The sequence below is a fragment of the Manis javanica genome, chromosome 8 (genome assembly GCF_040802235.1).
Source record: "Manis javanica isolate MJ-LG chromosome 8, MJ_LKY, whole genome shotgun sequence".
NCBI lineage: Eukaryota > Metazoa > Chordata > Mammalia > Pholidota > Manidae > Manis > Manis javanica.
Window position 1 is genome coordinate 1,409,880 of NC_133163.1, and position 26,635 is coordinate 1,436,514.

Genomic DNA, 26,635 nt, shown 5'->3' on the forward strand with positions numbered 1-26,635 from the left:
TCTCATTTCTGATTATGTTGATTTGTGTTGATTCTCTTTTTCTCTTAATAAGTTGGGCTAGAGGCTTATCTATTTTGTTTATTTTCTCAAAGAACCAGCTCTTGGTTTCGTTGATTTTTGCTATTGTTTTATTCTTCTCAATTTTGTTTATTTCTTCTCTGATCTTTATTATGTCCCTCCTTCTGCTGACTTTAGGCCTCATTTGTTCTTCTTTTTCCAGTTTTGATAATTGTGATGTTAGACTATTCATTTGGGATTGTTCTTCCTTCTTCAAGTGTGCCTGGATTGCTATATACTTTCCTCTTAAGACTGCGAGAAAGCCTTAATTTTTGAATGGAAAGTGTGTGAGCTTCATCCACTCGCAAGACCCGGTTTCTATTTGCCTACAGCGAAATCAACTGGAGACAAATTCATTAATCTATGCATTTCTGGGATTTTGTTAGTTGATACAAACGAGCCACGCCCCAAGCAAGCTCAGGCCAGGGGGGCTGCCATGTCTGCCTGGTGACATGCAGAACGCGCCCCTGCGCGAGAGCATTCCTGCCTGGAAGCCACGCGCGCAGCACCCAGAACACACTCCCCGAGCGCCGCCTCTGGTCCACGCGGCCCCACTCTGCCCCTTCACCCACGGCCCCGGGTGTCCTTCCTGCCCTCTCCGGCCGTCTTCCAGGCAGCCTGGTTCCCGCCGCCCCACGGTGCCAGCCCTGGACCGGGCCTCTGCTCTCTGCTTCTTCCTTTCTGGTGCCACGCAGTCCACTGTCCCCGCGGTACCAGGCTGCAGCCGCCAGGAGCTGGGCTCTGTCCAGGTGAGTCTCTGGGGCTGGAGCCAGTCCGGGCCTGGTGCAGAGCGGGTCGCCGTGAAGGCTTTCTGGCTGAGGGGCTGCAGACGGGGGCCGCAGTCAGCCCGCCTCCTCCTCCCCCTGAGGGGCTGCCCTGCGGCCAGGAAAGGGAGGCAGGGCAGGGAATGGCAGAGGGGGCCCCACCTCTACGGAGGCCCCCACAGGACGGAGCTGTTCCAGGGAGTGGAGCAGTGGGAACAGAGAAGGCGCCGGGAGCAGCGAGGGGAGCAGAGTGCTGCAGAGAGCTCCTGTGATACAGGGGCCCTGAGCCGCCGGCCGAGGATCTCGCGCGCAGGCTCTGGTGGGGGCCGGCTGCCCCTCGCTGCGCAGACCCAGGGCTGTGGGCATCCAGTGGTGTGACGTCACCCAGAGTGGGCGAGGCCAGAGACCCCCGAGGAGCCGCTGCGACTAGCCAGGGGCTCAGCACAGTCCCATGCCTGTCCCGCTCTTTGTCGGCAGCATGGCCCACTTCAAAGAGTGTTCTGCACCTAACATCGCTGAATGGCTTAAGTTTTTTTTTTTTTTGAGGTGCAAACATCTGAAATTTCCCTGCTTTGCTTTCTTGCCCAGTCCGCCACCTGGTGGCAATGCCTCTGCATTGCAGCGTCCCTGGTCGAGTCCAATCAGATTTTCTAGCCCAGGAAGGTCAGCATCGCCCCCCAAAACCACCAGTGGAGAAAAGAGGCCAAGGCAACAGATGCTGGGACGTTGCCACGTGATAGAGGAATGGTTTATTAGAACAAATTCCATGACAAATCATATAAAATAACCTTTTTCTGAAAGACATCCATAGACCACCTGAGGACAAACAGGAGCAGAGAAGCCAGCAAGTCACCGATACCACCGAAGGCGGGGGGAGGGGGGGTGGGGGAGGGGCAGTGACGCGGATTTGTGAATAAAAAAATTACAGAGATCACTGAGTGGGTGTGGATGGAGAAGGGCCACTGGTCCCAGGGGTCAGGCTTGAGCAGAGGGCAGGGCATGCAGGCGTGGCAGACTCGGGCCAGCACCTCCCCCGTGGACACAGGAGGGTCACGGGGCGGAGGCCCCCACCCCACTCACGTACACGTAAACATGGGGGGTCAGCTAATGTAAACACGGGGACGTGTCACCCACCATGGCCCTGGCCCACAGTCGACACTCGTGCAGATGCCAGGCGGAGAGCAGAGCACCCCGCCCCCGCCCACCACAGCCAGCGGGCTCTTTGGCTTCGGGGACCCAGGAACATCAGCCCCTGAGGAAGGGCCCTGCTCCACACACCCGGCATATCCCCGCTGAAAGAATCCTGAGAAAACAAAACTGTTCCTGGGGCCTGTCCCTGCCCCCCACCCATGGGGCGGGGAACACACGGGCCTTTGGGCCCCTAGCTGGCTGCAGACACCCAATGAATGCCACAGCGTCCAGAGGACAGGGGTGAGGCTGGGGAAGGGTGTGTGGTCTAGGGGGGTTCTGGAAGCCCAGTTTCCAGCCACTTCGCTCTAGTGCTCGCCCCTGCCCAGCCTAGAACCCCCGGAAGCCGAGTGCAGAGGCCCATAGCCCACACCAGGGCATACTCTGCAGTGAGGGATGTGGGGGACTAGCAGTGGGCAGGGCGCACGTGTCCAGCATGGATGAGTGCCCATGTGTGGCTGGTCTCAGCCCCGGCCCGCGTGCAGCAGGGGCCCGCATAGTGGGTTTGGCAACTGAGTTGGCACCAAAGGCTCAAAGCAGTGGGGTTCCTGCCCCAAACATCTCCACGGGCTATGTCCCTGACCCGGGCCGTTGGACTCAGAGGCAATTGGGAGCTGCCAGGCTCCTCAGCAAAGCCAGCGGCAAGTGCCCTGGCCAGCCTGCACCGTGCCCTCTGCAAGCGCTGGGGCAACACAAGCCCTCCCGGCTCCGTTTGGCACCGACCCACCCCACGGCTCAGCACGACTCGGTCCGGCCCCAGCCAGTGCACAGGGACAGGGCAGGTATGTGCACGGGCCTCCCGGGACAGCCTACGGCCACGGCCTGAGAATCGTGCGGGGCCCCAGGCCTGGAGGCTGCTCAGCGGCACAGACCGCTCTTCCTTTGGAAGCTAGAGACAAAGTGACATGAGGGTGGCGGCGGGGTACACGCCTGCGACCCTGGCCCAGCGGGTGGGGAGGGCCTGGCGTGGGGGGGTGGCCCACGGGGTTATGGCACGTGTGGGGGTCTTCTTGGCGGCCTGCCTGCAGCTGGGAGGGGCCTCAGTGGCAGGCAGGTGGGCGGGAGGCCCGGGGCCAGGGCACAGGCACGCCGCCCCTGCCTGCCGCCTAGATCAGGAACCTCTCCGAGTCGGGCAGGAAGGAGGGGAGGAAGGAGGGGTCCGGGAGGCTGGGGGACACACAGCCACCCTGCTGCAGGAAGCTCCTCAGGGGCCGGGCCGACGGGCTCTGGGCAGCCGGCCGGCCCTTCGCAAGCTGGGCCGAGCCTGGAAACGCCTTGCTTCCAGTCACCAGGTCCAGGTTCCCGCTGGGGTCCACAATGGCGTTGATGACTGTGGGGGGAGAGGGTAGGCCCAAGGGTCCTTCCCTGCCCCCACGCCTGCCCGGCTGGGTAGCGGCACATGTGACTCAGTTCTCCCCCCGCCCTGGACCCTGCCAGCCCCACTGGAAGCCCCGTGCGGCACCCCCACCCACATCTGGGCCAAGCCCACCTTCCAGCTGCTTCTGCACACGCCTCAGTTCTTTCAGGATGGAGCTGATTTCCTGGCAGGAAGAAACGCACATGAGTGGGACGGCCTGGGGGCCGCCTCTCCCCAGGGCTCTGGGGCAGGAGTCAGGGTCTGGGCTTGAGCCAGCTCCCCGGCCCTCCCCTCTGAACCAGGCGGGCTAAGGGTCCCCACCCGCCCTGCCCACCTTGTTGGATGTCTTCAGGATGGGCACCTCGTTCTCCGCATTGATCCTGGCTTCCAGCTCCTCCCAGGCATGCCCCGAGTTCTGGAAGAGGACCCTGCCCGCCCAGGGAGGGTGAGAGCAGGCGAGGACAGCAGCCGTGGGGCCTGGGCAAGGCTCCTTCCCCCACAGGGAGGCCTGTGCCACCCCTCCTGTGCCCGTGGGGGAACAGGCCTTGAGCGGCCTGGGGGCGGGCTGGTGCCGGAGTCCCGACTCTGAGCCTGACGCACGGCGGGCCTGGGGAGCTCTCCTGGGGGCTCCAGCTTCCCCAGGCTTGGGGTCCTGTTGCCGGGAGCCACATGTGCACACGCGTGCACCCACTGGGCTGTGCGCCCTTGGCTCGGTCCCTGCTTACACGCGCCTCCCCGTACCTGTGTCTGAGGGGAGTCTGGCTGGGTGACGACTAAGCAGCAGTGGGCTTCCTGGCCCTCCCCCCCGAGGGGCTCCCCTGCCTGCAGGGCATTCGGGGCCTGACTCACTTCATCTTGTCGGCGAGGTGCTCCGTGTTCTCACGGATGGCACGGGACAGCTGGGACACGGGGCTCAGCATCAGGTTATCGAAGATGACCTGTGAGGACAGGGTGTGAGCAAGGCTGGGTGCCCCCGGCTGGCCCTGCTCCCCCGGCACAGCCCGGCGCCCGGCCCAGAGGGATCCTGTGCGCCCTCGGCCAGGCCAGCTCCTGGCGGGGAAGGGGACCTGCCTCCTCGCGGCTTCGAGGCCGTGTCTTGTTGGCCAAGGGGTCCTCTTGGCGGTCATTCATGTTCTGGTCCAAGTTCCGAGAGCTCAGGGAGCCAGGTGGCACCTTCTGGAAGTTGAGGCTGGCCTCAGGAATGTGCTGTACCAGCTGTGGGGGGTAGGGTGGCGTCAGCCCACTTGGCGGGGTGTCTGCTAGGAGGTGGCAAGAGCGGCACCTCCTCACCAGGACAGCAGGTGCACCCTGCAGACCCCAGGCCCCTCGTGAAGGCGGGTCCAGACCCAGGCTCTCTGGGTGCCTGTCCGGGGAGCTGAGCGTGGGGTGTACGGTGGACATTGGGAAGGGCGCTCAGGGGCCCTGGCCCATGCCGGGGGGGGGGGGGGGGGGGGGGCGGACCAGGCTCACCTCCTCCCGGGCGGAGATGGTGGAGGCGGGGGTGCCGGGCGTGTTGCTGAGAGAGGGGCTGCAGGCGGGGCCCAGTGAGTCACCGTCCCCGGCCACGTCGTGGATCTCCTGGGCCAGGATAGCCACGTCCTTCACCAGCGTGTGGCTCAGCCTGCAGCCAGCAGGAAAGAAGGCGCGTTCTGTGGGGTCCTCCCAGGCAGCCAGAGGAGACTCAGTGCTCCCTCTGCCTAGGTGGGTGGGGGTCCCCCTGTGGAGGAGCAGGGCCAGGGGTATGAAGACTCCAGCCCGGCCCAAACTGCACCCTAGCCACTTCCAAGGCCAGACCCGACGGCCGTGCCAGGAGGCTCAAGGCCTCAATGCCCCAGGCGAGTGGGGGAGTGAAACTGGGCGGGACGGGGACAGACGCACCACACCTCCTCCTCCCCAGCCTTCAGGGCTGGGCATCGGGGCCGCCAAAGAACACACGGGACCACACAGCCCTACTCTGCAGGCCGGGGCAGGGGCAGGGGAGGGGGCAGGGTCCCAGATGAGGGTCTGAGTCAGGCGGAGGCTGGGGACCTAGAGTGGCAGGGGAAGCCCCGCAGGGCAGGGGGCCAGAGGAGGTTAAGCTCTAGCACATCTGGCCCTCTGCCCCCTCCACAGGTAACACGCTTCCCTGCAGGCTCCCGGGCGACCCAGAAAAGGGCCGAGGCCAGCCAGGGACCAGGAACAGCCCCTTGCCCCCGACTGCCTGTGAGACCCAGGGCTGGAGCCCGAAGCCTCCGCCACCTGCCTGCCCTAGAGCCCCAAGCCTTGCAAGCAGTGTGCCCCGTCCTCGGCTGGGGGGCAGGCCGGCCTGTCAACTCCTGTAGCCACGCCAGGGACAGGCCATCCTTCCAACCACCCCGGGCGTCCCATGAGCTCGACCAGGCCCTCCTTTCTTCCACTGTCCACACCCTCCCTGCACAGCCGCACAGCCTCAGCCACCATCCCTGTGCTGGCAAAGCCTAAGCCCCGCCCCCAGTCTGGCCACTCTCCCAGGAGCCGCCTGCCCCCGGTCACCTTTCCAGGCGCCTCACAGGCTCAAACTGGCATCTGTAGCACCAAACGCTTGCCACTCCCCCAGTCCCGGGGCTCCTCCTGGCCCCTCCACAAGCCCGGCTGGACCCAGCCTGACTGTGGCTCAGCAGGCCACTCTCCCACCATCCTCCCCTGCACCTGGCCTGGGGTGACACTCCCAATGATCGGCCACACGAGGGAGGTCACTTTAATCAAGATCTTGGTGGAGGCCTTCCTCCCACCAGAGGCCCCCTCCTTCCTAGGCAGGTCTGCGTTCTTCCATCAGCCACTCACCCACCTGTCCATCCATCATCTACGCATCCACCCACTATCCGTCTGCCCGACAAGCAAGGAAGAAAGCCCTGAGTCAGAGCGCGCTCCGGCCCGGGGCAGCACCCCGCACGCCGCGCCGCCCACCTGGCGATCTCGGCGATCTCGGCCGTCTGCACAATGAAGGCGTAGGGGTCGGGCTCTTCCTCCCCCTCGTCTGTGTCCCGGAGGCCAGGGGCCCGAGGCCGGGCCCGGCCGGAGCTGCCCGCCCGGGGGGTCTGCGTGGCCGCTGAGGCGTGGGAGCGCGTGTGCCTGGGGGAGCCGTGGTGGGAGCCGTACTCCTCCTCGGAGGTGGACGCGCAGTCTGAGCCCTGCTGCCGACGGCGTGCGTCTTGGGTGGGTCAGTTCCGGAAGCGAGAACAGAACAGACCCATGCTCAGTAGCCTGTGGGGGCCCCAGAGGCCCTCTGGGAGGGCCCAGCGCTGCAGGGCAGACCCGACCGCAGCCAGCACTCCTGCCCCACAGGCCCTCGGCTGGAGCACCGGCAGCTGCTGTTCTTGGGGCTCTGCAAGGCCACCACCGGCCCAGAGGCACCCAAGCATTTCCTCAGGCCTCCAGGGAACAACCCAGAGCTGTGGCTAGTGGGCCAGTGGGCAGGAGCCATGTCCTGGGAAGAGGGTCCACGCCCATTCGATGGCAGCCAGGGCCCTCGGTGGTAGGGAAGTATGCAGACACCCCAAATAGGGGTAAACCTCTCCACGTGGGTCAGCGCCAGCCCTGGGCTAGACTACAGAGTGGCTAGGCAGCCCACAGAGCCCAAGCTCAGCCCTCATGGCCCGGCGCCTTCCTGGGCCTGCACGGTCTCCTCAGGCCTGACCCTTGCCCGCCCCGTCCCCAAGCCCCTGCAGTGGCTATCAACACACACAGGAGAATGAGGAGGGGTCGGGGGTCGCAGGGGGTTTCAGCCAAGAAGCAGGTATGGTCCTCCGCCTGCAGCCACCCTGCCCTGCCCCACCCCTTCCTCCAGTGAACTCTGCATCTCAGGCCCCCCTGTCCCCAGCTGCAGGGCAGGTCACGCGTAGTGCCGGCAGGTCAGGGGCGTCAGGCAGGAGCAGCAGCATGTTGCTGGGCCAGCAGGGCCCACACCTCAAACCAGTGCCCTCAGAGGACAGGGCTGCTCCGGGCAGGTGAGGATGAGGCATCCAGCCGCCCAAGGCAGGGGCCGGCTCCGACGGCCACAGCAGCCTGTGCCCCTGCGCTGCACACACGGACCAGGGCTTCCTGGGGCCGCTGCTCACTGGTGCCGAGGGCTGACACGACCCTCCCCAGGCTACGGGCTGCATGGGCTCCCAGGGCCCCTGTGGAGCTGCACAAACACAGCAGCCGAGGAGAGAGGATTCTCTCTGGACCCTTGGCCCCTTGGACAGTGGACTTGGGTCTCCACACAAGCTTTCAGGCCATCAGCGTGCAGCCTGAAGTTCAGAACTCCAAGGAAGAGCGGGCAGGCCTAGCCTGCTGTCTGCAGCCACACAGGCACACCCAGGAGCCAGCAGGAGCCCCCCACCCACCACATCCTGGAGACAGTCAGGGTCTCAGGACAGACTGGGGCTGTGGTGGGCCTACGGCTGGGGACACCCCAGGGTAGCGGTGTATGTCTGGAGACATGCCCACGATGGGAACAGGGTTTCCTCCAGGGCCAGCGCTGGGGGTCCTGCAGCCTGGAGTTAGGCTGGCACACAGCAAGCCACAGACCCACTGCCCAGCTGCCTGGGCCCAGGGCCACCCACGCGCTCCCAGCACTCACTGGGTGAGGAGTATCGGGCGCTGCCCGGGCGGGCCCTGCTGAAGGGCTGGTGGGGGGCCATGGCAGAGTTGGCGGCCTTCCGGGCAGCAGCCCGGGCCTCGGCCATGCTGGGCTTGCGGCTGGCGCAATGCAGCTCCACGCTGCGACCAGAGAAGCCGGCCCGGGCGGGGGCCACCTCAGAGTCGCTGGGCCCTGTGAAGGAGCCAGCCCGCTTCCGGGGCATGGCCAGGATGTCCAGGCGTGACAGCTTCTTGGCCTGCTCAGCAGCTGGCCGCACCCCCGGCTCGGGGTTGGCTGGGGCCCCCCGTTCTCCCTCTGCAGACTCTGTGTCCGAGGCATCCCCCAGCCGGGCCCGCCGCAGCCGGGAGGCTCGTGTGGGCCGCGGGGTGGACAGGCTGTTGGAGCGGGTCAGGGCCTGCTGCACCTTCTGGGCACTGCCGGAGCCGCGGCTTTGCTCTTCCCGGGCGGCTGGGGATGGCGGCGGGGCTGTGGGTTTCTGGCGGGGCCCTGGACGCCCTGTCCCACTGGCCCCAGAGGTCTCGTGGTCAGAGGTGATGGCATCTACACCAGATGCCCAGGCAAGGCCAGAGCCTCGTTCCTCATCAGGGAAGTCTGAGGGACCTCGGGGCCTGTGGCCACACTGCACAGACAGGCACTTCACTGGTTCTACTCGATCCATATCCGTCATGCCCGGAGGACGACACTGCTTCTCTGAGAGAGACTCCCGGGCAGTGCCCGGGGTGACCCCTGCGGCATCCCGTACTGCTGGAGGGGACGGCGGCTTCTCCTTCGGCAGCCCTGTGGGCTGGGGGCTGGGAGGGCTGGGCCCATTCTTGCCACTGAGTAGGCTGAGAGTGCTGGCCGTGTCCACATCGGAGTCCCCAGACAGGGAGTCATCCAGGGGCCCTGGGGCACTACCTGCCTCGCCATTGACCTCCTCTGGGGGCTTGGAGAATAGTCGGGCCTCCAGGGCGGCCAGAGCGGTCTCTGTCTCCTTCAAGATCAGGTGGGTGTCCTGGGAGTGCGGGTCCATGCGTGAGGCCCGGGCTGTGGTCAGGTCCTGCAGGAGGGGGTGGCTGGAAATGTACGGGAGCTGGCTGGGCGCTGGGGGGCAGCTGGCCACCTCCCTGGTGAAGCTCTCCTGCCAGACAAAGGCCGAGGCCTCCTTGGCCGGGGCCTGGGTGGGGCCCTCAGGCCCCGGCGGCCGCCCAGTCCGCAGCTGGAGGACCAGCCTCCCACTGGTGCTGACGTAGGTGCCGTCCCTCGCCGGGGGGCTACACTGAACCCCCTGCCCTAGGCCTTCCACCCCCCCTGGAGCCACAGGGGGTTCCCTGGGGAGGGCTGACTCCTTGTTCTTGTCCCCAATGAAGAAAGAGGTGGGGGCTGGTTCCCCAGGGGCCCTGGGCGCGTGCAGGCCCTTCGTCCAGGCCAGTCCCTCCCGGGGGCTCTTGCGTCTCTCTTCCTGCCGGCCCCCGCCAGGCTCGGAGCCCCGCCCGCCGTCCGACCCACTGGCATCACTAAGGCTGTCAGGCTCCAGGTCCTCTTGGCCCAGGAGGCAGTTGGCCTGCTCACTGCCTGGCTCCAGCAGCCCAGACCCACTCCTCCTGGCAGCCTCAGGGCCTGTGGGGTTGTCCACCCTGTCACTGGGCAGCTGTGGGAGCAGTCGCCGCTGACGCACAGGCAGGGTCCCCTCCAGTTCCCCGGCTCTGCGCCCGGGGCCATCCTCTGTGAAGACGAGAACAGCCCCACTGTGATGGTCATCGGCCGGCGGGCGGGCAGGCCATCCGCGCACCCTGGGAGCCTGGCCCTCCACCTAGCATGTGCAGCATCGATTTCCCCAGGCAGTGGCCTGAAGCCACCCTCCCCCAGTCCCTCCCCACTGCAGCCCTGGAGCCACTTACCTGCCATCCCCGGGTCTGAGTAGCTGTCAGCCAAGCTGGCCCAGCGGGACACCCACTTCTGACCCCCAGGGGAGCCTGGTACCAGGAGGCCCTGCTGAGAAGAGCAGGAGAGCCTGTGGCAGGGACAGGCAGGCGCCCCCAGAGAGGTGCCAGGGGCGGGAGGGGGCGTAAAGGCAGCCCCAGCCTGCCACGTTCCCCCCTGCAGAAGCGCCAGGAGGACGCCCTTGCCTCTCTGGGGCTTGCAGGACCCCAACTTAACTACTGCCATCCAAGCACTGTTTGCAGACTCTGACGGTGGCCAGCAGCCCACCCTGCCCATCAAGCACACCCAGACGACCAACTCGACCCGGAGCCTTAGGACGTGCCCTTGAGCCCTCCCTGTGGGTACCTAGCCCTCCTGCCAGCGGGCACACCCCTCAGGGAAGGTCCAGCCCAGCCTTGTCTGGGGCCCAGAGTCCAGCCAGGGAGGACCAGAGCCTTCAAGCACATTCAGGATGCAATGACCAGGACTCCAGCCGAGGCACTGTCCTTTCCACCCGTCCCCCACCGGGGTGGTGTCTGGCTGGGCCCCATGTACCTGGAGCTCCCCCTGGGGGGCCATGCCCGCTGGCCGGGACGCAAACTCCTGTAGCAGGGCCACCCGCTGGGCCACCCCGTCACCAGAGTCGTCTCTGTCCCCCCTGATGATGGGGCGGAAAGTGGCTGAGGACGCCCTGGAAAGCTCAGAGGACTCCAGTACCCCAAAGACCTGCCAGGAAGGACCGCCAGGCCTCGGGTCAGAGCACGGCGCCCGGGCCCCAGGCCCAGCCCAGGCTGCCCCGAACAGCCGCACCTGGTCGATCATCCTACGGGCCTCCTCCACCTCCTGGTCCGGCGCCTCCGTCTCGATGGTGTAGGTGCCCGCGTCGCTGAGGCTGTCCTCCTCCTCCTGTTTGCGCGCCTTGGTGAGCTGGGGGTCTGCGGAGGGGGGTGGTGGAGTCGAGGGGGCAGCGGGGCTGACCCCACGGGGTGTCATGGGGGCTGGCAGCACGGGGGGCACCTTCTCGGGGCCAGGCCGGGTGGCCGGGGGTCCCTCCCGCAGGCACTGGGCCACAAAGTCCTGCGCCAGGCGGGACCGGCGCCCCACACTGCCAAAGGGGCGGGCGGAGGCCCGGGGTGCTGGCGAGGGGCTGCCTAGCCGCTCCTCTGTCCTCTCCCGCTTCAGGGAGCCGGCCCGCTGAGGCCCCGAGCTGCTGCCCGCGCCACGGGCCGGAGCTGGGGCCCCCAGGCGGTCCCTGTCAGCTGGCCCAGGGCCTCTGCGCTTGTCGGCCTTGGGGTCCCCGGGCGGTGTGTGCGTGAAGGACTGGGAGCGTTTCTTGCGGGGTGTGTCCCCGTCGAAGAACTCGATGACGAAAGCCTGCTGGTTGTGCAGCAGCTCCTGGGGATCCCGCTTGATCTGCCTCTGCAGCCGCACCTGCTCCCCACTGCCCTCCGCAGGCACCCCAGCCACCACTGCCTTGGCCAGGGGGTCCTCCGAGTCACTCTGTGTGCCATCCTCGTGCTTGTGGCCTGTGGGCAGGGGACCCCAACTCATCAGTCCAAGGGGAAGGCAACACAGCGGTCCTGAGGCCGCCTCATCCTGAGCCCAAGGGAGTTGACACCCACAGCCGCAGCCGTCACGTGCCTGGGGACATAGCCCATCACATGCAGCCCAGCACAAGTGGCCGAGGCAAGCGAGGGGAACCCTGGATTGCCCAGATTGGGAGGTCAGTCAAGCTGACCAGGCCCTGCTTGTGGGTGGGTGGGCAGGCACAGTCCCTGCCACCGGGCACCCACCCTTGAGGGTGCGGGTGTGGGCAGGCAGGTCGCTTTTGGCGCTGTGGCGGTCATCTCCAGGGCCAGCCCGGCGCAGCAGGCTGGGGTCGTTCTGCACCAGCCAGTCGGCCACCTTGGTCTCGGCGGAGACCACCTCAATGGGTGCAGCCTCCTTGCCCGGGGGCCGCCGCTGGCGCAGGGAGAACTTGGTGACATGGTCCCGGATCTTGACCTTGCCCGGGCTGCAGTCATCGAACTCGATGGTGAAGGAGGCGTGGCTCTGCACAACAGGGGCGGCCCCGTCCCTCCCCAGCTCCCCATCCTGGAGGGGTGCCTCGGGCTGGGGGGCATCCTTTGTGGGAATCTCGAAGTAGCTGGGCTCCCGCCGGAAGGCGCACCCCGGAGACTCTGCAGTGGCCCGGGCGGCGGCCGTCATCCCTGCGAGCTCCCCATCCTGCTGCACCAGCTCTTTGGGCCGCTCTGTGGGAGGCGCATCCTCAGGCGGGGCCCCGTGGCACCCTCATCCCAGCCCCCTCTTGCGACACCGTCGGCTCCGTCTGCCCCAGAGCGGCACGGACCAGGCTGCCTTCTGGGAGTACCTGTGCAGGGCTCCTCCTGGCGCCGGTCCTCAGACGGGTCGCCGCCATCATCCTCCCCCCACCAGGAGGGCTGTCCATACAGGGGTGTGCGGTAGGTCGCTGCCTCTGCAAAGGGACAGACTTTGACAGTAGCTGTGGTGCCAGAACAGGCAGGAGGGGGGCCCAGAGCCAGAAAGGCATGGGTCTGAAGGGGCCCTGGTCACCGTCCCATTCAGATCAGCGGTTGCCCAGGACTCTGCAGTCGCCAACCACCAAGCCACGTCCTCATCCATAGTGGTGACAGCTGCAGCAAGTCCTGGGCCTCCCTGCGGGGTGGCTGTGCTAGGAAAGCCCATCCCTGGGGTGGCACTGCCCTGGCCAGGCAATCCCTTTAGCCCTGCCCCAGGCTCTCTGCCCCCACAGCCTGCTGGACACAGGGAAGGGCCATTAGCGATGGCTCTGCAAATGCTTCAGGCGACAGAGTGACCCCAGAGGCCAAGCGCCACCGTCTGAGCACACAAGGTATAGGGCTGTGGGTGTGCCAGGGTGGAGGGAGGGGGATGTGTGTACAGGGTGGGGCGTGACCCGGTGGGCAGGCCTTGGGAGGTGTGCAGGGGCAGCCTGCATGCACACCCCCTCCCGGCCCACGGCAGGGCCACCCTACCTGCTCCCAGCCTCCGGTCCCCCCTCTCCAGCCTGGGGCTCGAGGACTCGCAGTAAGGCGTGTGCTGCGGAGGGGCTGTTCCCCCCGTGGGTGCCGGGCCCTTGACGCTCACCTGCAGCTGGCTGGTGTACTTCTCGTGCTGTGGGCAGGGGGGCGGGTGAGGGTGGGTGGCTGCCACAGAGGGACAGCTCCACCCAGGGCGGCCCAGCACTAACCCACGTGTGTCACGACATACGACCCCCACGGGAGCAGACAGCCTGCCCGGGCCACCCAGGATCTGCGCCCAAGCCCGGGAGATCCTCAGCACCACAAAGCTCCCAGGAGGGACCTGGGGCTTGTCTGGGGTGGGGAAGGGGGAGGTGGGCCGCGACCATCAGGGAGACACTGCAGCCCAGCTGAGGAGCGGGACAGGCCTGGCCACGGGAGCCGCACCCAGGGGCCGTGGGAGGCGGGGAGCAGCGGCCCACTCAAACAGGCCGCACCCACAGGGCTGAGCTCCATCGCTGTCAGAGCCTGGTTGGCACCGGCCCTGCCCTCACTGGCCACATAACTCTGAGCAGGCTGCCACGCTCACTGGGCTACCAGAGGTTCGTTTGGAAAGTGGGGCTAAGGCTGGTCTCCCCACACAGGGCTCCTGGGGGAAGTTCCAGGAAGGGTCCCCTAAGCCAGTGTGCCATGACTCCCACACAGTCAAGGGGAAGGGAGACACCCCACCTGCCGTGGCCCCTTCCTTCCCCAGGACCCTCGAACTCCAACTGGGTAAATGTACTGAGGGCACCTGCCACCCAGGACCTCCCACAGTACTGTTGCCAAAGGCTGCCCCTGGCCAGCCTCCAGACACCCGCTCCCGCCTGCCCCTGGCCAGCCCAGCCCACAGTGGCCTCATCAGGGTCCTCTGCACCCAAGGTACTGAGTGGGCCCTCCCAGGCCCCCAATACACCCAGCATCCATGGCCCCATGAGCCTGGGGGTGGGAAGGACCACCTCCTTCACCTGCCAGACCAGAGCATCCGGTGGGGCAGGCCGGGCTGGGCTGACTCAGCACCACAGACAGGCGGGGGCCCGGAGGCCTAGGAGTGCCGGCCGCCGAGGGCGGGCAGAGGGGGGCGGGGGTTGTGGGGACACGGGGCCCTGGTGGCGGGGGCCCCTCGGCTGAGCAGCAGCACTAACCCTGAGAGCCTCCTCGGGGACGCGGTGCTGCACACGCTCCAGCACGTACATGTTGGGATGTGCAGGTGTGTCAAGGAGATCTGGGAGCAGGAAGGGCGGGGTGGGGCCCTGGGACGTGTGCCGTGGGACACATGTCCGCTCCTCACCAGCGGGAGGAGCCGTCCTCCGGTGAGGTGCATCAAGAGGGCTCTGGGGGTCCATGCTGCCCCCCACCAGCGGTGCACCCACACGGTGTTGGCCAAGGCAGGCAGAGGACGCATGCCTGCCATGCACGTGGGGGCCCGGAGCCTGCTCACCCGTGTCTGAGCACAGAAGCTGCCTAGGCAACTCCAGGTTGCCCCTGGCTTGGGACCCCAGAGGGAGCTCACCTGTTTGTGGCCCTGGGAACTCAAGGTGCCCCTGGCTGGAGGCTTGGCGGGGACAGGCACGGGGCCTGGAGCTCCGGCCACTGTCCAGCCTGGGTTTACCCTGGCCACTCGCTAACCCCTTGGGCCCCCACTGTGACCACTGAGACCCCACTGCCTCCAGGATAACAAGGAAACTATGGCCGTGGGGACTGAGGGGGAGGCCAGAGGAGGGGCTGGGCGTGGCCAGGAAAGGATATCGTAGCCGAATCGGATGACATCGTTGAGCTTCAGCGTGACATACTTCTGGTCCGGGATGCGCACATCATTCACAAAGGTCTGTGGAGGGGACAGGTGGCAGAGCTGGGCTGCTGGCAGACAGGGCAGCAACTCCGGGGGCCCCACGACCCCCCAAGTGGATGCCCAGGCCCTCTTTTGTGCTGCTCTGGGCCTAGCACTGTCCCTCGGGCTCAAACGCAGCCAGCCGTGTGCCCCGAAGGGACCACAGGACAGCAGCTACAGAAGGGCTGGTTGCAAGAAGTACCCCAGGGACCCTGATGTAGCCTCTCAAACACAAACCACTGTGGTGAATAAGACCCTTTCTCTGGTCCACACAGGGCTCACGCTGGCCCCAGCCCTCAGCCCACACTGCCACTGGGACACCCAGGCACGCCTGTGGGTGGTCCGGTGGCAGGGCTGTTTGCATTGCCCATTCATGAGGCGCATCAAAACACCAGGCTCTAGAAACCCTCTTCCCTCCATCAGGGGCTTCTAATCAACCAGCCACTGGACACCACAGTGGTCACGTGAATGAAAGACCCCAGCAGGTACTGAGGACCTCGGGGGTAGGCGGGGGTCACAAGGAAGGCAGATGTGGTTGTGCCCCGAGTCTGGCAGAAGTAGCAAGACATGTGGGGGAGGGGTGCATTACAGGACAGAGCACCTCGGGAGCTGGGAGGGCAGCGACGGGGAAGGTGGCAAATGGGACTAGAGCCGAGGAGTGGGCCCAGGGGAGGGCTGGAACAATGGCAAGCTTGGTTGTGGACACACTGTATGTAAAGTAGGGGTCCTCGGGTGCTGAGCAAGGAGTGGAGGACAGCAGGCCTGGCCTGGGGACAGCTCCAAGGCTATGCAGACCCGTTCTGCCACTTCCTGCACCCCATCACAGACCCCGAAGAACCTGCCCCTGCAGGGTGAGGGAACCTAACCCAGGCCGCAGCCCATGTCCCTTGCAGCCGCACCTGGAGCCCACCAGACAGCTGAGCAAGGTGGGACTGGGGGCAGAACCCAGCAGAGCCTGACACCCCCGATGGGAGGTGAGGGGAGCCTGGTGGGGTGCCCAGCCCTTGATTGTGTGATAGCACAGCAGAGGCAGGGCTGGCCCGAGGCCGCTGTGGGCCCCCAGCTCAGGACGGGGGCCAGACTGAACAGGCCGGGAGGGACGGGGCAGATGCCCTCCCTGATCCAGCGAACGGGAATGGAGGCAGATGGTGGTTTCCTTGTTGACACAGTGCCCCGCGGCAGGAGACACACCCAGACAGACACTGGACCCAGGAGTGCACCCATTTTCCACCCCACATACCAGGTTCCTCTCGCCCAGCCCCTCCCTGCTCCCGCAGTCAGGGCCTTCCTCCTGGTCACCTCCGTGTCCTCACTGCCCACAACTCCCAAGAGGTCCCTCCAGGACAGGGTACCCCAGCACAGCCCTGTCCTTCGCAGAAGCCCCACTTCCCAGACTGCAGGTGGTCCAAGTGCCTCCCTTGCCCCCCTGAGAGACTGGAGCCACCAGAGCAGCCCCTGCCCAGTGGGGCTCCTGCACAGGCCAGGGGATCTCTGTACCTTCGGGTGCCTCCTCCCCACCCGAGCAGGAGGTCCTGGCGGGGGGCAGGTAGGGCAGGGCAGAGGCTTGTGGTCGCAGAAGGCTCTGGACCACCGAGAAGGGCCTGAGCAGAGGGGTGGGGTCATGATTAGGGTATGGGGTCCAGGGTAGGAATGGAGCTGGGGCGGGGCCAGCACAGAGGAGGGGTCGTGCATGGGCGCGGCCAGGAGGGCTGGAGGGGCGGGGGCGGGGCCACCAGGGGGAGGAGTTGCGGCGGGGTGGGGCGGGGCCAGCACTTACCCCATTTAGGCTGCCCAGGTCCTTCACCCAGTGCTGGTCCCTGTCCTGGTCGTAATTGATGACAGCATGCTGCTTGTCCACGCTGCGAGACTGGGGACACAAAGGGTCCTCGGGTGGCCTTCTCGGCTAGGGGGAGGCACCCCCACAGGTGTCCCCATCCTCCCCCACTCCACCACAATACCAACCCCAGTGCCATGGGCCCGGAGGCCCAGGTCCCAGCCACGCCCCCACACCAGAGTCCCACCCTGACTCGGCCAGCGTCCCAGCCACAGGGATCTGCCAGACGTCAGGGCCAGTTCTTCCCACCCCAAGGCTGTCACCGGGGCCCCTCCCTTTGTGACCACCCTGCACAGTACCAACAGTCCAGGGACCCCTCCCATCCTGGCACTCCTCTTGGGTTGGCAGTGGGAGCCGTTCCAGTGGCAACCCCCTGGCCCTCTGGGACATGCCGTTCACTCCCAAGGGCAGGCGGGGGTGGCCAGGTGGAGGCGGCCAGGCGGAGGCAGGCGATTCAGAGGGAGGGTCAGGGGGCTGGGGGTGCTCAGGGGCAAGCTTCCCCAGACTCCAAGTTAGCCCCACAACCCGTGACAGGCATGTGCACACAGGCATGCATGATGCTGCAGACCCTTCCCTGTACACATGCATGCACAGGGCTCCCACACATCCTGAGCACACTCTGCCACCAGTTCCTGTGCACACATGCATGCATGCATGCACGCACACAAATACTTTGCCTTGAGCACTTCTAACTCTTCCCTGGCCTCTAGTCCACCCAGGACACCCTCCAGGACAGTCACCCAGCACGCTCAGCCAAGCCCCATTCCTGCCCCCCACCTACCAGGGCTCGGGGGACAGAGCCAGGGTCACACTACTTGCTTAGGCACCGTCAGCATGCGCTGCCACAACCAGCCATGGCCGTCTCAGCAAAGAGCACAGCACCATGCCTACGCCACATGGCTGCAGGCTGGGGGTGCTGGGCAGCAGCTGAGGAGTCTGGGCCAGAGGCCCAGCCAGCAGAACCGTGCAGCCCAGGGGCAGCGTCCAGCCCTGCCCCAGACGCATGACAGTATGTGCCCCTCTGGACCTGCCAGCAGTGCCCCCCACAAAGTTCCCAGGCAGCTCCAGAGCACACGCATGGAATCCACGGAGCCACACGCATTCCTTGCCACCTGGCACAGGACAGCCCTCAGCTCGCAGGAGGGTGGTCCCAGACCAACGTCCCCCATCACCACACTGCCAGGCCTCCCAGTTCTCACAGGTGAGTGCCAGACCCTCCGGCCCCACACCACAGAGCCCATTTTCCCTGATTCTCTCCACCTGCCAGGCCCCTCAGCCCGCTCTGCAGTGACCGGCTTCCAGGGAGGCCCCAATACCCTCCTTCCTCACCCAGAGACCCAAGTGGTCAGCAGAGCCAGGGTGGGGGTGGACAGGGCTCTGGCCCAGCCCTGTCCCCACACAAGTCTCTCAGCTGGTGAGTGAGCACCACAGCGGGTGCGGCTCAGCTTGAGCCTGGCCTCCACGCCCCGGCCTCTCCTGCACTCAGAGAGCCCGAGGTGGCTGGCGGGACCCACAGCGTCGGTGCTGCAGTGGGAGGCCCAGGGGCTGTGGGGCGAGGAGGAGCAGGGGTGCAGGTGACTCAGGGGCCGATTAGATCTGCAGGGCCAGCCGGAGCCTCTCTGACACGGAGGCTAGCCCGGAGCCACAGGGCCTAGTGGCCGCCATGGGGGCCCGGGCAAGCACAGGTCGGTGGCTAGGCCTGCTGGGGGCATCCTCCCTGGGAAGGACAGTCCTGGGGGGCCTCCAGTGTCGACTTACCTGCCTCCCGAAGCAATGGGTCGCTGGCAAGGTGACTCTGACCTTGAGACCTGTGGCCCCACCCCTCCAGGCCTCACCTCTGCCCCCATCCTGAATCCCTCATGCAAAGTGGCGCCCACAGTTGGACAGCTCCCAGCCACCAGGCCACATTCCCCGCCTGGGGCTGCCCTGCTGGTCCCTGACGCAGGCCCACCTGCCGCTCACCTCCCCAGAGCTGGCCCTGTGGCTCTCCACTGCAGCCCCTCCCTCCGGCCCTGGCACAGGCAGGGGGTGGAGAAGCACTGCTGGGGATGCCGGCTCTCCCTTCTCCAGACTCAGCCTGCTGGCTGCAGGGCACTGGGGGAGCTGCTGGGAGTGCCTGGGTGCCCAACTGGCCCACATCAGACGAGTAACTGCCCCTGTCGGTGGCCCCATGGTCAAGCACCACAATTCCTGAGTCCAGGCTGGCAGCTGCACGGCCTGGGGCTCACTGAGAGAGCTGGGCCTCACCCCCTCCTGCACCCGCTCCCATGCACAGCCCAGGGCTCAAGGACAGGCCAGCTGCCCACGCAGCCCTGCCCAGCAGTTGGATGCCACTGGGCCAAATCGACCCGCTGTCTCCAGAAAGTGAACCCCGAGGCCTGGGGGCTGGATTCTGCCCCCTCATGGACCCCCAAGGCCTGGGGGCCTCTGAGAAGGTGAGAAGGAACAGGTCAGGCTGCTGGCAGGTGCAGGGGTCCCCAGGCTCTGCCTGACTGCGATGGGAGGAGGGGGGCAGCAGACAGGGCACTCTGTGTCCTGGGCTTGTATGCCGCCTTTGCAGGGAGGGACCACCTGGAGGAGCTTCTGGGCTGACCTTTTCAGCCTGAACCACTTCCCTTCCTCCGAGGCCTCAGACCCCCAACTACTGGACACACCGCAGCCACCTTCCACGCAGCCAAGCCCAACCTGGCCAAACCCAGTTCCCCCTCCCTGCCCACCTGGCCCTGCCCCCAGGAACACTGCCAGCCGAGCCCCAGGTGCTCCAGCCACACCCGCTGGCCTTCCTCCTCAACACCCCTCAACCTGTCCACCTGCCTCCGCCCCGCAGCCACCTCTTGCCCGAACTCCCAGCCCCCACCCCACCCCACCCGTCAGTCTACCACTGAAGCTTCCCTGGGCTTCCCACTGGGAAGGAAAAGCTGGCAATGTACCCAGAGCCACAGGCCCTGGTGGCCGCTCCGAACCCCCCTCATCCATCCCGGCCAGCCGCCAGCCACACCACTCCACACCTCTGGAAGTGCTACACCCTCTGCAGGGCCAGGTCCCCTACCCCGGTCACCACCTTCCCTGAGGCCACTTCCTCTTTCCCAGCAAGGTGCCGGATCTGCCCACCCAGGCCAGAAGCAGACCCAACCCCACCTAACCCAGGGGCTCAGAGTGTGAAGCCCACCCACAAGAGGTGGAAGCAGCCACTCAGCCAAGGACTGGAGGCTTGAAAGGACACAAAGCGGCCCCTGACAGTGGAGAGGAGGGCGTGACACACACATGAAATGGCCTAGAAGTTCCAAACACGCGGATTTTTGGAAAAGGGTCCAACTCTTTGTATTCACTTTAAAATGGAATAAAGATGTGCTTCCAAAATTCATGTCTGCTGTCATCTGTGGGTGAGAGCCCCGGGGGCAGCCACAGCCCTGCGCTCGGCACCATCCCGCCAGCGAGGCCACGAGGGCCCCAGAGGACGGGCTCAGCCTGTCATGCAGGCAGGGGGCTCTCGCCCGCCCACCTGGGGCCGACGAATGCCAGCTCTCGCAAAGTCCCATAGAGGGCAGAGCTGGGAGGACGCGGCACTGTAAGCATGTTAGCTCACACGTGCATACAGACACAGGTGCGTAACACAGCCCCATGTCTGGGCACACCTGCCCCACACCAGAGCCCAGGGCCACCTGGGGACAGGAGCCACAGCAGACAGTTCCGGCTCTGGCACCAGGCGGGCCCAGACCACACCTGCTCACATTTGTCATTGAACACGCTCCTGCTGGGTACCAGCTGTGCCAGGCTTGCACTGGAAGCCAGGACCCTGGAGAGTGTGGGGCGGCACATGGCCAGGCTGCTGGCTCTGCCTCCAGAACACAACTTCCGACCTCCTTTGCCCCTGGGGTCCAAGCCACGGCCCCTCTTGCCTAGTCTGTGACACCAGCTCCTACCCCCCAGCCCTGTCCTAGGCACTCTGTCCCCTCCCCTTTTCCTGCAGAGTCCCCTCCCCTTTTGGCACCTCTGCCAACCCCCCACCCCACCATGCTCCCCATCGCCCTCGGCTCTCTGCGCAGGTTGCCATGCCCAGCCAGTGCCACCTTCTTCAGATGTCTACCCTGGGAAAGCTTGGGTTCCAGCTCACAGGTCTGTGGCCGGCCCCACCCCTGGAGCAAAGACCCCAGGAAGGCAGGCTGTCTGCATGGCCTTCCCAGTGCCAGGCACAGGGCACAGCTCTGTGCTCAGTGACAACTGTTGAGTGGGGAACATGGGAATGAACACGACGACGTTGCACAGGGAAGACCGGGCACTCGGGGAGCACACGGCAGGGAGAGGATAAAGGGGAGCTGGCCGGTGAGGACAGGGCCAGCTAGGGCATGAGGGACCCCAGAGAGCCAGGGCGGGTGGGGGTGGCTGGGCCAAGCTGCTTGTCCCTGCACTGGCGGAGGGGTGGGAGTGACACTCGGGACACCGGAGGTGTGAGCGAGGGGGAGGGACAGCTGCAGTGTGTCCCTGGACCACTGGTGGGGCCCACAGTGGGGGGAGCAGGGGAGGACACGTTTTGCTCAGCAGCACTGAGCTTGGCCTGCATCTGAGTCCCCCGAGCAGGCTGTGAACCCGGGGGCGGCGGCCGGGGACACACCGTGTGAAGGCCCTGAGCAGAGGTGGAGGCCAAGGCCAGAGGGGTGGCTGGGACCTCCAGGGAGAGGCATTCCCCAAGGGCTGGGGGACAGCAAGGCGCAGAAATGCAGGCTCCCCGGCCAGGGGCCAGCCCAGCACAGAGTCTGCCCTGCCTAGGGCTCCCCCACTAACTTGCCAGAAACTAGGACCCCACACTCCTGAGTAGCCCAACCCAGCCTAGTCAGCAGGCTCTCCCTGAGTGCTGGGAAATGAAGCAAGCAGAGGGATGGCCTGATTCAAGGGGACAGACACAGGCAGGAGACAGGAGGCACACCCACACTGGGCCCCTGGCACCCGCGGGCACCCATAGACTTCCTCTGGCTTCTCCCACAGGCTCCCATCCATGCCACCTCCTCCAAAAGGCCTTCCTGGCCCCCCTGGGTAGACTGGCAGGGCCATAGATACACCACACAGGCACAGCACGGAACACACAGCACCCTGCCAGGGGTCAGAGGCAAATGTAGTGACACCAAACCCGGCCACATCTTCTGCCTCCAGAAAACAGAAAACAGGGGTCATGTCACAGGACGCTGTCAGGGAGCAACTGGCCACATCCAGACCCCACACGGGTCACTCCATGAGGCCAGGGGCGCAACCTCCAGCCTGCTGCCTGCTTTGTATGGACTCAGAGCTACTTTTAAATGGCTTTGTAAAAAGTCAAGACTATGTAATGACACATGAACCTGACATGAAATTGACATTTCAAGGCCCCATGGAGTTTTACTGGCACAGCGCCCTGGGCTTCTGCCTGTCACTTCAGGACTTGGCAAAGCTGAGTGGCTGCCACAGAGCGAGTGGACCCCAAGGCCTGCCACACACCCCTGGACCTTCACAGAAACACTTGCCCGACCTGTACAGAGCCACCCACTTGGTCTCTCCAGCTTCCAAAGGAAAAGGAAAGAGAACAGGACAGACTTCCAGGTGTGAGCTGCCCACGGGCCGGAAGCAAAGGCAGCGTGAGAAGTTCGCGGGACCAGAGGCCAGCAGACGAGAGGATGCTGAAGGAGAAGCCAGGGTGTCAGGGCCCACCTGGGTGTGGGCGGGGCCTGCCCTCAGGAGAGGGGGACAGACATCTGTGGCCCATGGGGACACGCTCATGCCTGGGGCCCCTGGCTACGCATCCTGGGAGCAGATGGTAGCAGCTGGGCTGCACATGGGAACTGGCATCTGGGTGAAGCCTCACCTGCACCCGAGCAGGCCCCTTGGCCGGACCAGGCAACCCACCCAGGATGCCCATTTGTTTCTGGGGGCATGGAGCTTGGGAAGCCTGGGGACAGGGGACCCATGCGCCACACTGGGGAGGGGTCAGGGCTGCAAGGAGCCCAACTCAATCATACCCATGAGGGATGAGGGAAGGGCACGGGTGCTGGGGTGCACCCTGCAGGGTTAGTCCACCACCCCTCTTTTCTTGTTCCCAAATATCTTGACTGGTGAGTCCCATGGGAGTGAAACTCAAACCCAGGGCCAGAGAAAAATTCCTGGTTGCCTAGTGCCCAGGGCTCTGGCTGCCAGTGGCCAAAAGAGGCCCTGTACCCCTCAGGATGCCTCAAAGGAGCACTAGCCTTCCCCTGGACAGCTCTGATGGTCAGAGCTGGCCCTGTGGTTTCCCACCGTGACTCACAGCCCAGGCAGAGCTTCCAGACAAGGATACAGAGCAATGCACCTCCCAGCACCTTCCAAAGGCAGGCTGCTCACATCTTGAGAATCTGACAGAAGCCCGAGCACCCTCTAGTCAGAAAAGGTCCAGTATGCAAAGGCAGGGACTCGTGCCCACGGGAGCACATGTGGGCCCGCACACAATGCCTGACAGCCAGAGACCACCCGCGCACCCAGGGCCCAGGAGGAGATGCGCAGGCTGCACGGGGCCTCAGCCTCCTGGCCTCTGCCTGCCCTCTGCACCTCACCTGCAGCATGAGCTCACAGTCATCCCGCCCCACGAAGATGAGCTCTCGGGGCAGCCGGTGCCGCGTGCCGCCGCTGCCCACCAGGAACCAGGAGGTGACACTCATCTTGGCACTGGGCAGGCCCGCCTGGCCCTGCAGGGGAAAGAGTCGTCAGAGTGGGGCTTTCTGCTGCCTGGCCTGGGGCCCAGGGTCTGGAGGTCCCGCACAGATCCTGCCCCTCCGCGGTTCAAGCACCTTCATGCTCCACCACAATGGCTGTTTCCAGGAGCACCGGGCTCCAGCCATGGCAGGTCGCCTGTCCTTCCCTCGGTATGTCTGTGCCCTGTGAGCCCCACCCCTGGCGAAGGCTGCCTAGTCCTCCCTTGTGCTCCAGACCCCACATGCAGCCTCCTCTCTCTTCTAGGTGCCAGGGGATGAGTCCACGGTGCACTGGCCCCACATGTCCCTGAGACCTGTGGGACTCAGCAGGGACCATCAGGGTCCCCACAATGACGGGTGCACACACCACACCCACCCCAGGACACAAGCTCTTAACCACGGGGTCTGCTTCCCTGAATCAGACCCTCTGAGCCAGGCCCCGGGCAGGGCAACCACCTACATGCCTGTCACTCAGAGACTGAATGTCGCTTGGTGGCACTGCGAACACCCTACAGAAGCCCCCAGGCCAGAACAGTGGTGGCCAAGGCATCAATCAGGAAGGCCCTCCAGCATCACGGAGGGAAGCGGAGCTTTGGCGCCCAAGGTCCTGGGGGCGTCGGCAAAGGAGGGATCCGAGGGGCTGCTACGGTCAGGGCAGGCAGGCGGGCACCACGTGGCTCAAAGGGCATAGTGAGGGCAACCTGAACAACAGGCCCTGGGACAGCCTGAGGCTCTCAGACCCGCTGCCCCAGGACAGCCCAGCCCCTGTACAGCCAGTGTGACACGCTGCAGAGCCTGCAACAGCAGCACAGGTACACAGGCACCCACTGTGCAGACATACCCCTGCCCACCACACGTGTGCACTGTCTCCTCATACACCTGGAGCACCACCCAAAAGAGCCCTGGCCCAAATCCTCTGTACACACTCTTCCTGAGCACACGTACATGTGCACACACTGGGTACAATGTACCCCAAGCACCACCATGTGCCAGGTGTCCTGGCCTCTGAAACTCTGAAACAGCCCTGACCAAAACATACACTGTCCCAGGGACACAGGAATTCCTTGTGAAAAGATGTGAGTGACAGAAAAAACAGGGGCAGGGAGGGGCAGTGCCAGAAGAGGCCTGTTTAGGGATCCTGGTCAGGAAAGGCGACATCCAAGCAGCAGGAACATCTTGGGGACTGCGGTCCAGGCAGAAGGGACATCAGTGCAGAGACGCCGGGTCGTGAGCCCCTGGGAGCCCTGTGGCTGGTCTGCAGCCAGAAGGGAGGCCCTGCACGGCCCGGGACATGCTGCATCACGGCAGCGCTCGGTGCAAAGAAAATGCCCAACACTTGGTTCAAACACCGTGAAGGGCTTCCAACAGCAAGAACAAGGCACTGGACGGAGTGTAGGGCCTGAATAAGGCGGCCTGCGGTGGTCTCAGTGTGAGCACTGCAGGGGGGCTAAGTAGGAGACTAGTTAAGAAGTGAGACAGTCACGGGGCAGGAGATGGTGCTGGCACCCGGGGAAGCACAGGTGGGGGTGGGGGATGGGGTCCCAGACCCTGTCCCTGTAACGCTCACCCGGAGAAGCCCCGAATTTCTCAGCTCCCTTCCCTGTGGGCAGTGTAGGAGGCCAACACCCGGGCCCCACCCATCTGCAAAGGCCCGAGGGAGGACAGAGCCCCACTCCCCCGCATGCCCTTCCCACCACCTCGGAGGCGCAGGTAGGAAGACTGGAAAAACCCACCCCGGGAGAAGGCAGCTCCTGCAGCCAGGGACCCTCACCCAAGCCCCTGCTGTTTCTCAAGGTCCTGCCTGAGGAGCCGGCACTGGAGGCTGAGGGCGCAGGGACTCCCAGGCCCCTGAAGCCCGCAGGAGACACCCGCAACCCCAGCCTCTTCTACGACCCCTCGGCCCGGCGGCTGCAGGAGGTGACAGGGCTCTCTCCCGGACAGCCCCGCCCAGCCCAGGCCCCGCGTTCCACACCCTGCCATCGCCGGCCGCAAGCTCCCGGAGGGCCGTGGGCATAGACACCCCACCCACAAGAGGCCACAGCCTTTGCTTCTGGCAAGGGGAGGTCCCCGGAGCCCGGTCACACGGCTGTGCGGGAGCCAGGCCGCCGCCGCTACTGCCGGCCCATCCTAAAAAGGCCCAGGCCTGGGAGCCGCAGGCGCTCCCCAACAGCCTGCGGCCGGTCTGCGCCCGGGCGGGCCATCGCTGCCGGGAGGGGGGATCGCAAACACCCCCGACTGGTCCCCCCGGCGGTCCCAGCCAGAAGGGCCAGCCGCCCGGAGGTGAGACGGGGGAGGAGGGGAGTCGCCCAGGGGCAGGAGGCAGGGGCTGGAGCCGCCGGGGTCGGGAAGGGGTGCGGCGGGCGGCTGGAAGGAGCAGACGGAGCGGAGGCCGGGACAGCGGAGAGGCGGCGGCGGCGGCGGCGAAGGGAAACGAGGAGAGGAGAAGGAGGGCAGGGAGGGAGGGACCGCGGGAGGAGGGCCCGGCCGGGCGGGGGCGCCGGGCCCGGGGAGGGGGGAGGGCGCCGGCTCCTGAATCAGCGCTCGCCGGGGGCGGCCACGGCCAAGCCGGTGCCCTGGCGGGGACGCCGGCGCCCGGGCCTGCGCCCCCTCTCCAGGCCGCGTAGACGAGCGCCGGGCGCCCCTCCCGGCCTGGCGCAGAGCTGGGCCGCCTCCGCGCGGCGGGGACCGGACCGGCCAGGTGCGCTCGCGCCTTTGTCCGGCCGGGGGGACCCGCTCGCCCATCCCCGGCGGCCCGCGGGCGCAGGTGCGGCGGAGGGAGGCCCGGCCGCCGAGGGCGCCAGGCGGCGCGTCTTACCTGCGGCTCGGCCCCGGCTCGGCCCCGGCCCTCCCGCCCGGCCAGCCGAGCGCTGGGCGGGGCCGCCGCCTAGGACATGCCCGGCGCGGCCCGCAAGCTCGCGGCAGCCCCGGCCTGGCCCACGGGCGGAGCGGCGACCGGCGGCCTGGCGCTCGGGTCCCTGACGTCTGCGGCCGCCCCGCCCCGCGGCGCCCCGCCCCCGCCGCCGCGCCCCGCCCCGGAAATCAGGTCGGGGCGGGCCCGGGGCGCCAGGTGAGCGGGCCCGGCCCCGCCCGCAGACCCCTCCCCGCCGCGGCTCCCGCCGGTCCCCCGCGCCGCCGTCGCCGGTGCCGCCCGCCCCGCCCGGCCCGCGGACCCCTCCCCTCCCGCCGCGGCCTCGCCCCCGGCCCCGCCCCGCCCCGCCCGCCCCCCCCCCCGCCCCCCCCACCCTCAGACCCTGCCCCACGGGTCTCGGGCCCGTGCTCGGCGCCCGCCGGTCCCGCAGACCCACTCCCCTCCCGTCTGGGCCCTACCCGCAGGCCCGCCCGCCCCCTCCTCAACGTGGGGACCCGCCT

At 66.2% G+C, this 26,635-nt stretch overlaps 1 protein-coding gene across 4 annotated transcripts; it reads right to left on the reverse strand.

Annotated features, from left to right (window-relative positions):
* Nucleotides 1–1,551: 1,551 nt before the first annotated feature.
* On the reverse strand, nt 1,552–26,220 carry CEP170B (centrosomal protein 170B). Of its 4 annotated transcripts, XM_073241751.1 has the most exons (19): nt 26,082–26,220; nt 23,129–23,260; nt 16,518–16,607; nt 14,657–14,737; nt 14,055–14,111; nt 12,886–13,024; nt 12,243–12,347; nt 11,665–12,123; nt 10,682–11,397; nt 10,427–10,597; nt 9,850–9,943; nt 7,949–9,673; nt 6,292–6,535; nt 4,837–5,083; nt 4,438–4,581; nt 4,216–4,304; nt 3,701–3,794; nt 3,499–3,550; nt 1,552–3,339 (listed from the first exon to the last, which is right to left on the reverse strand). In XM_073241751.1, exons 2-19 carry the CDS (start codon nt 23,231–23,233, stop codon nt 3,116–3,118), a joined length of 4,836 nt encoding a protein of 1,611 aa, XP_073097852.1. In that variant the 5' UTR covers nt 23,234–23,260; nt 26,082–26,220; the 3' UTR covers nt 1,552–3,115. The 4 variants fall into 4 exon arrangements, with proteins under 4 accessions (XP_073097852.1, XP_073097854.1, XP_073097851.1 ...); XM_073241753.1 differs by lacking the exon at nt 26,082–26,220 and having other exon boundaries at nt 4,837–4,987; nt 9,850–9,940; XM_073241750.1 differs by lacking the exon at nt 26,082–26,220 and having other exon boundaries at nt 9,850–9,940.
* Nucleotides 26,221–26,635: the final 415 nt, after the last annotated feature.

Coding starts and splice junctions, on each gene's coding strand:
- CEP170B (XM_073241751.1), bottom strand. CDS start 23,233: ATGAGTGTCACCTCCTGGTTCCTGGTGGGCAGCGGCGGCACGCGGCAC. Junction 13,025..14,054: donor TCCCCGAGGAGGCTCTCAGG/GTTAGTGCTGCT, acceptor CCCTGCCCACAG/CACGAGAAGTACACCAGCCA. Junction 5,084..6,291: donor GAGATCGCCGAGATCGCCAG/GTGGGCGGCGCG, acceptor GCTCCTCCACAG/GGGGACCCCCACCCACCTAG.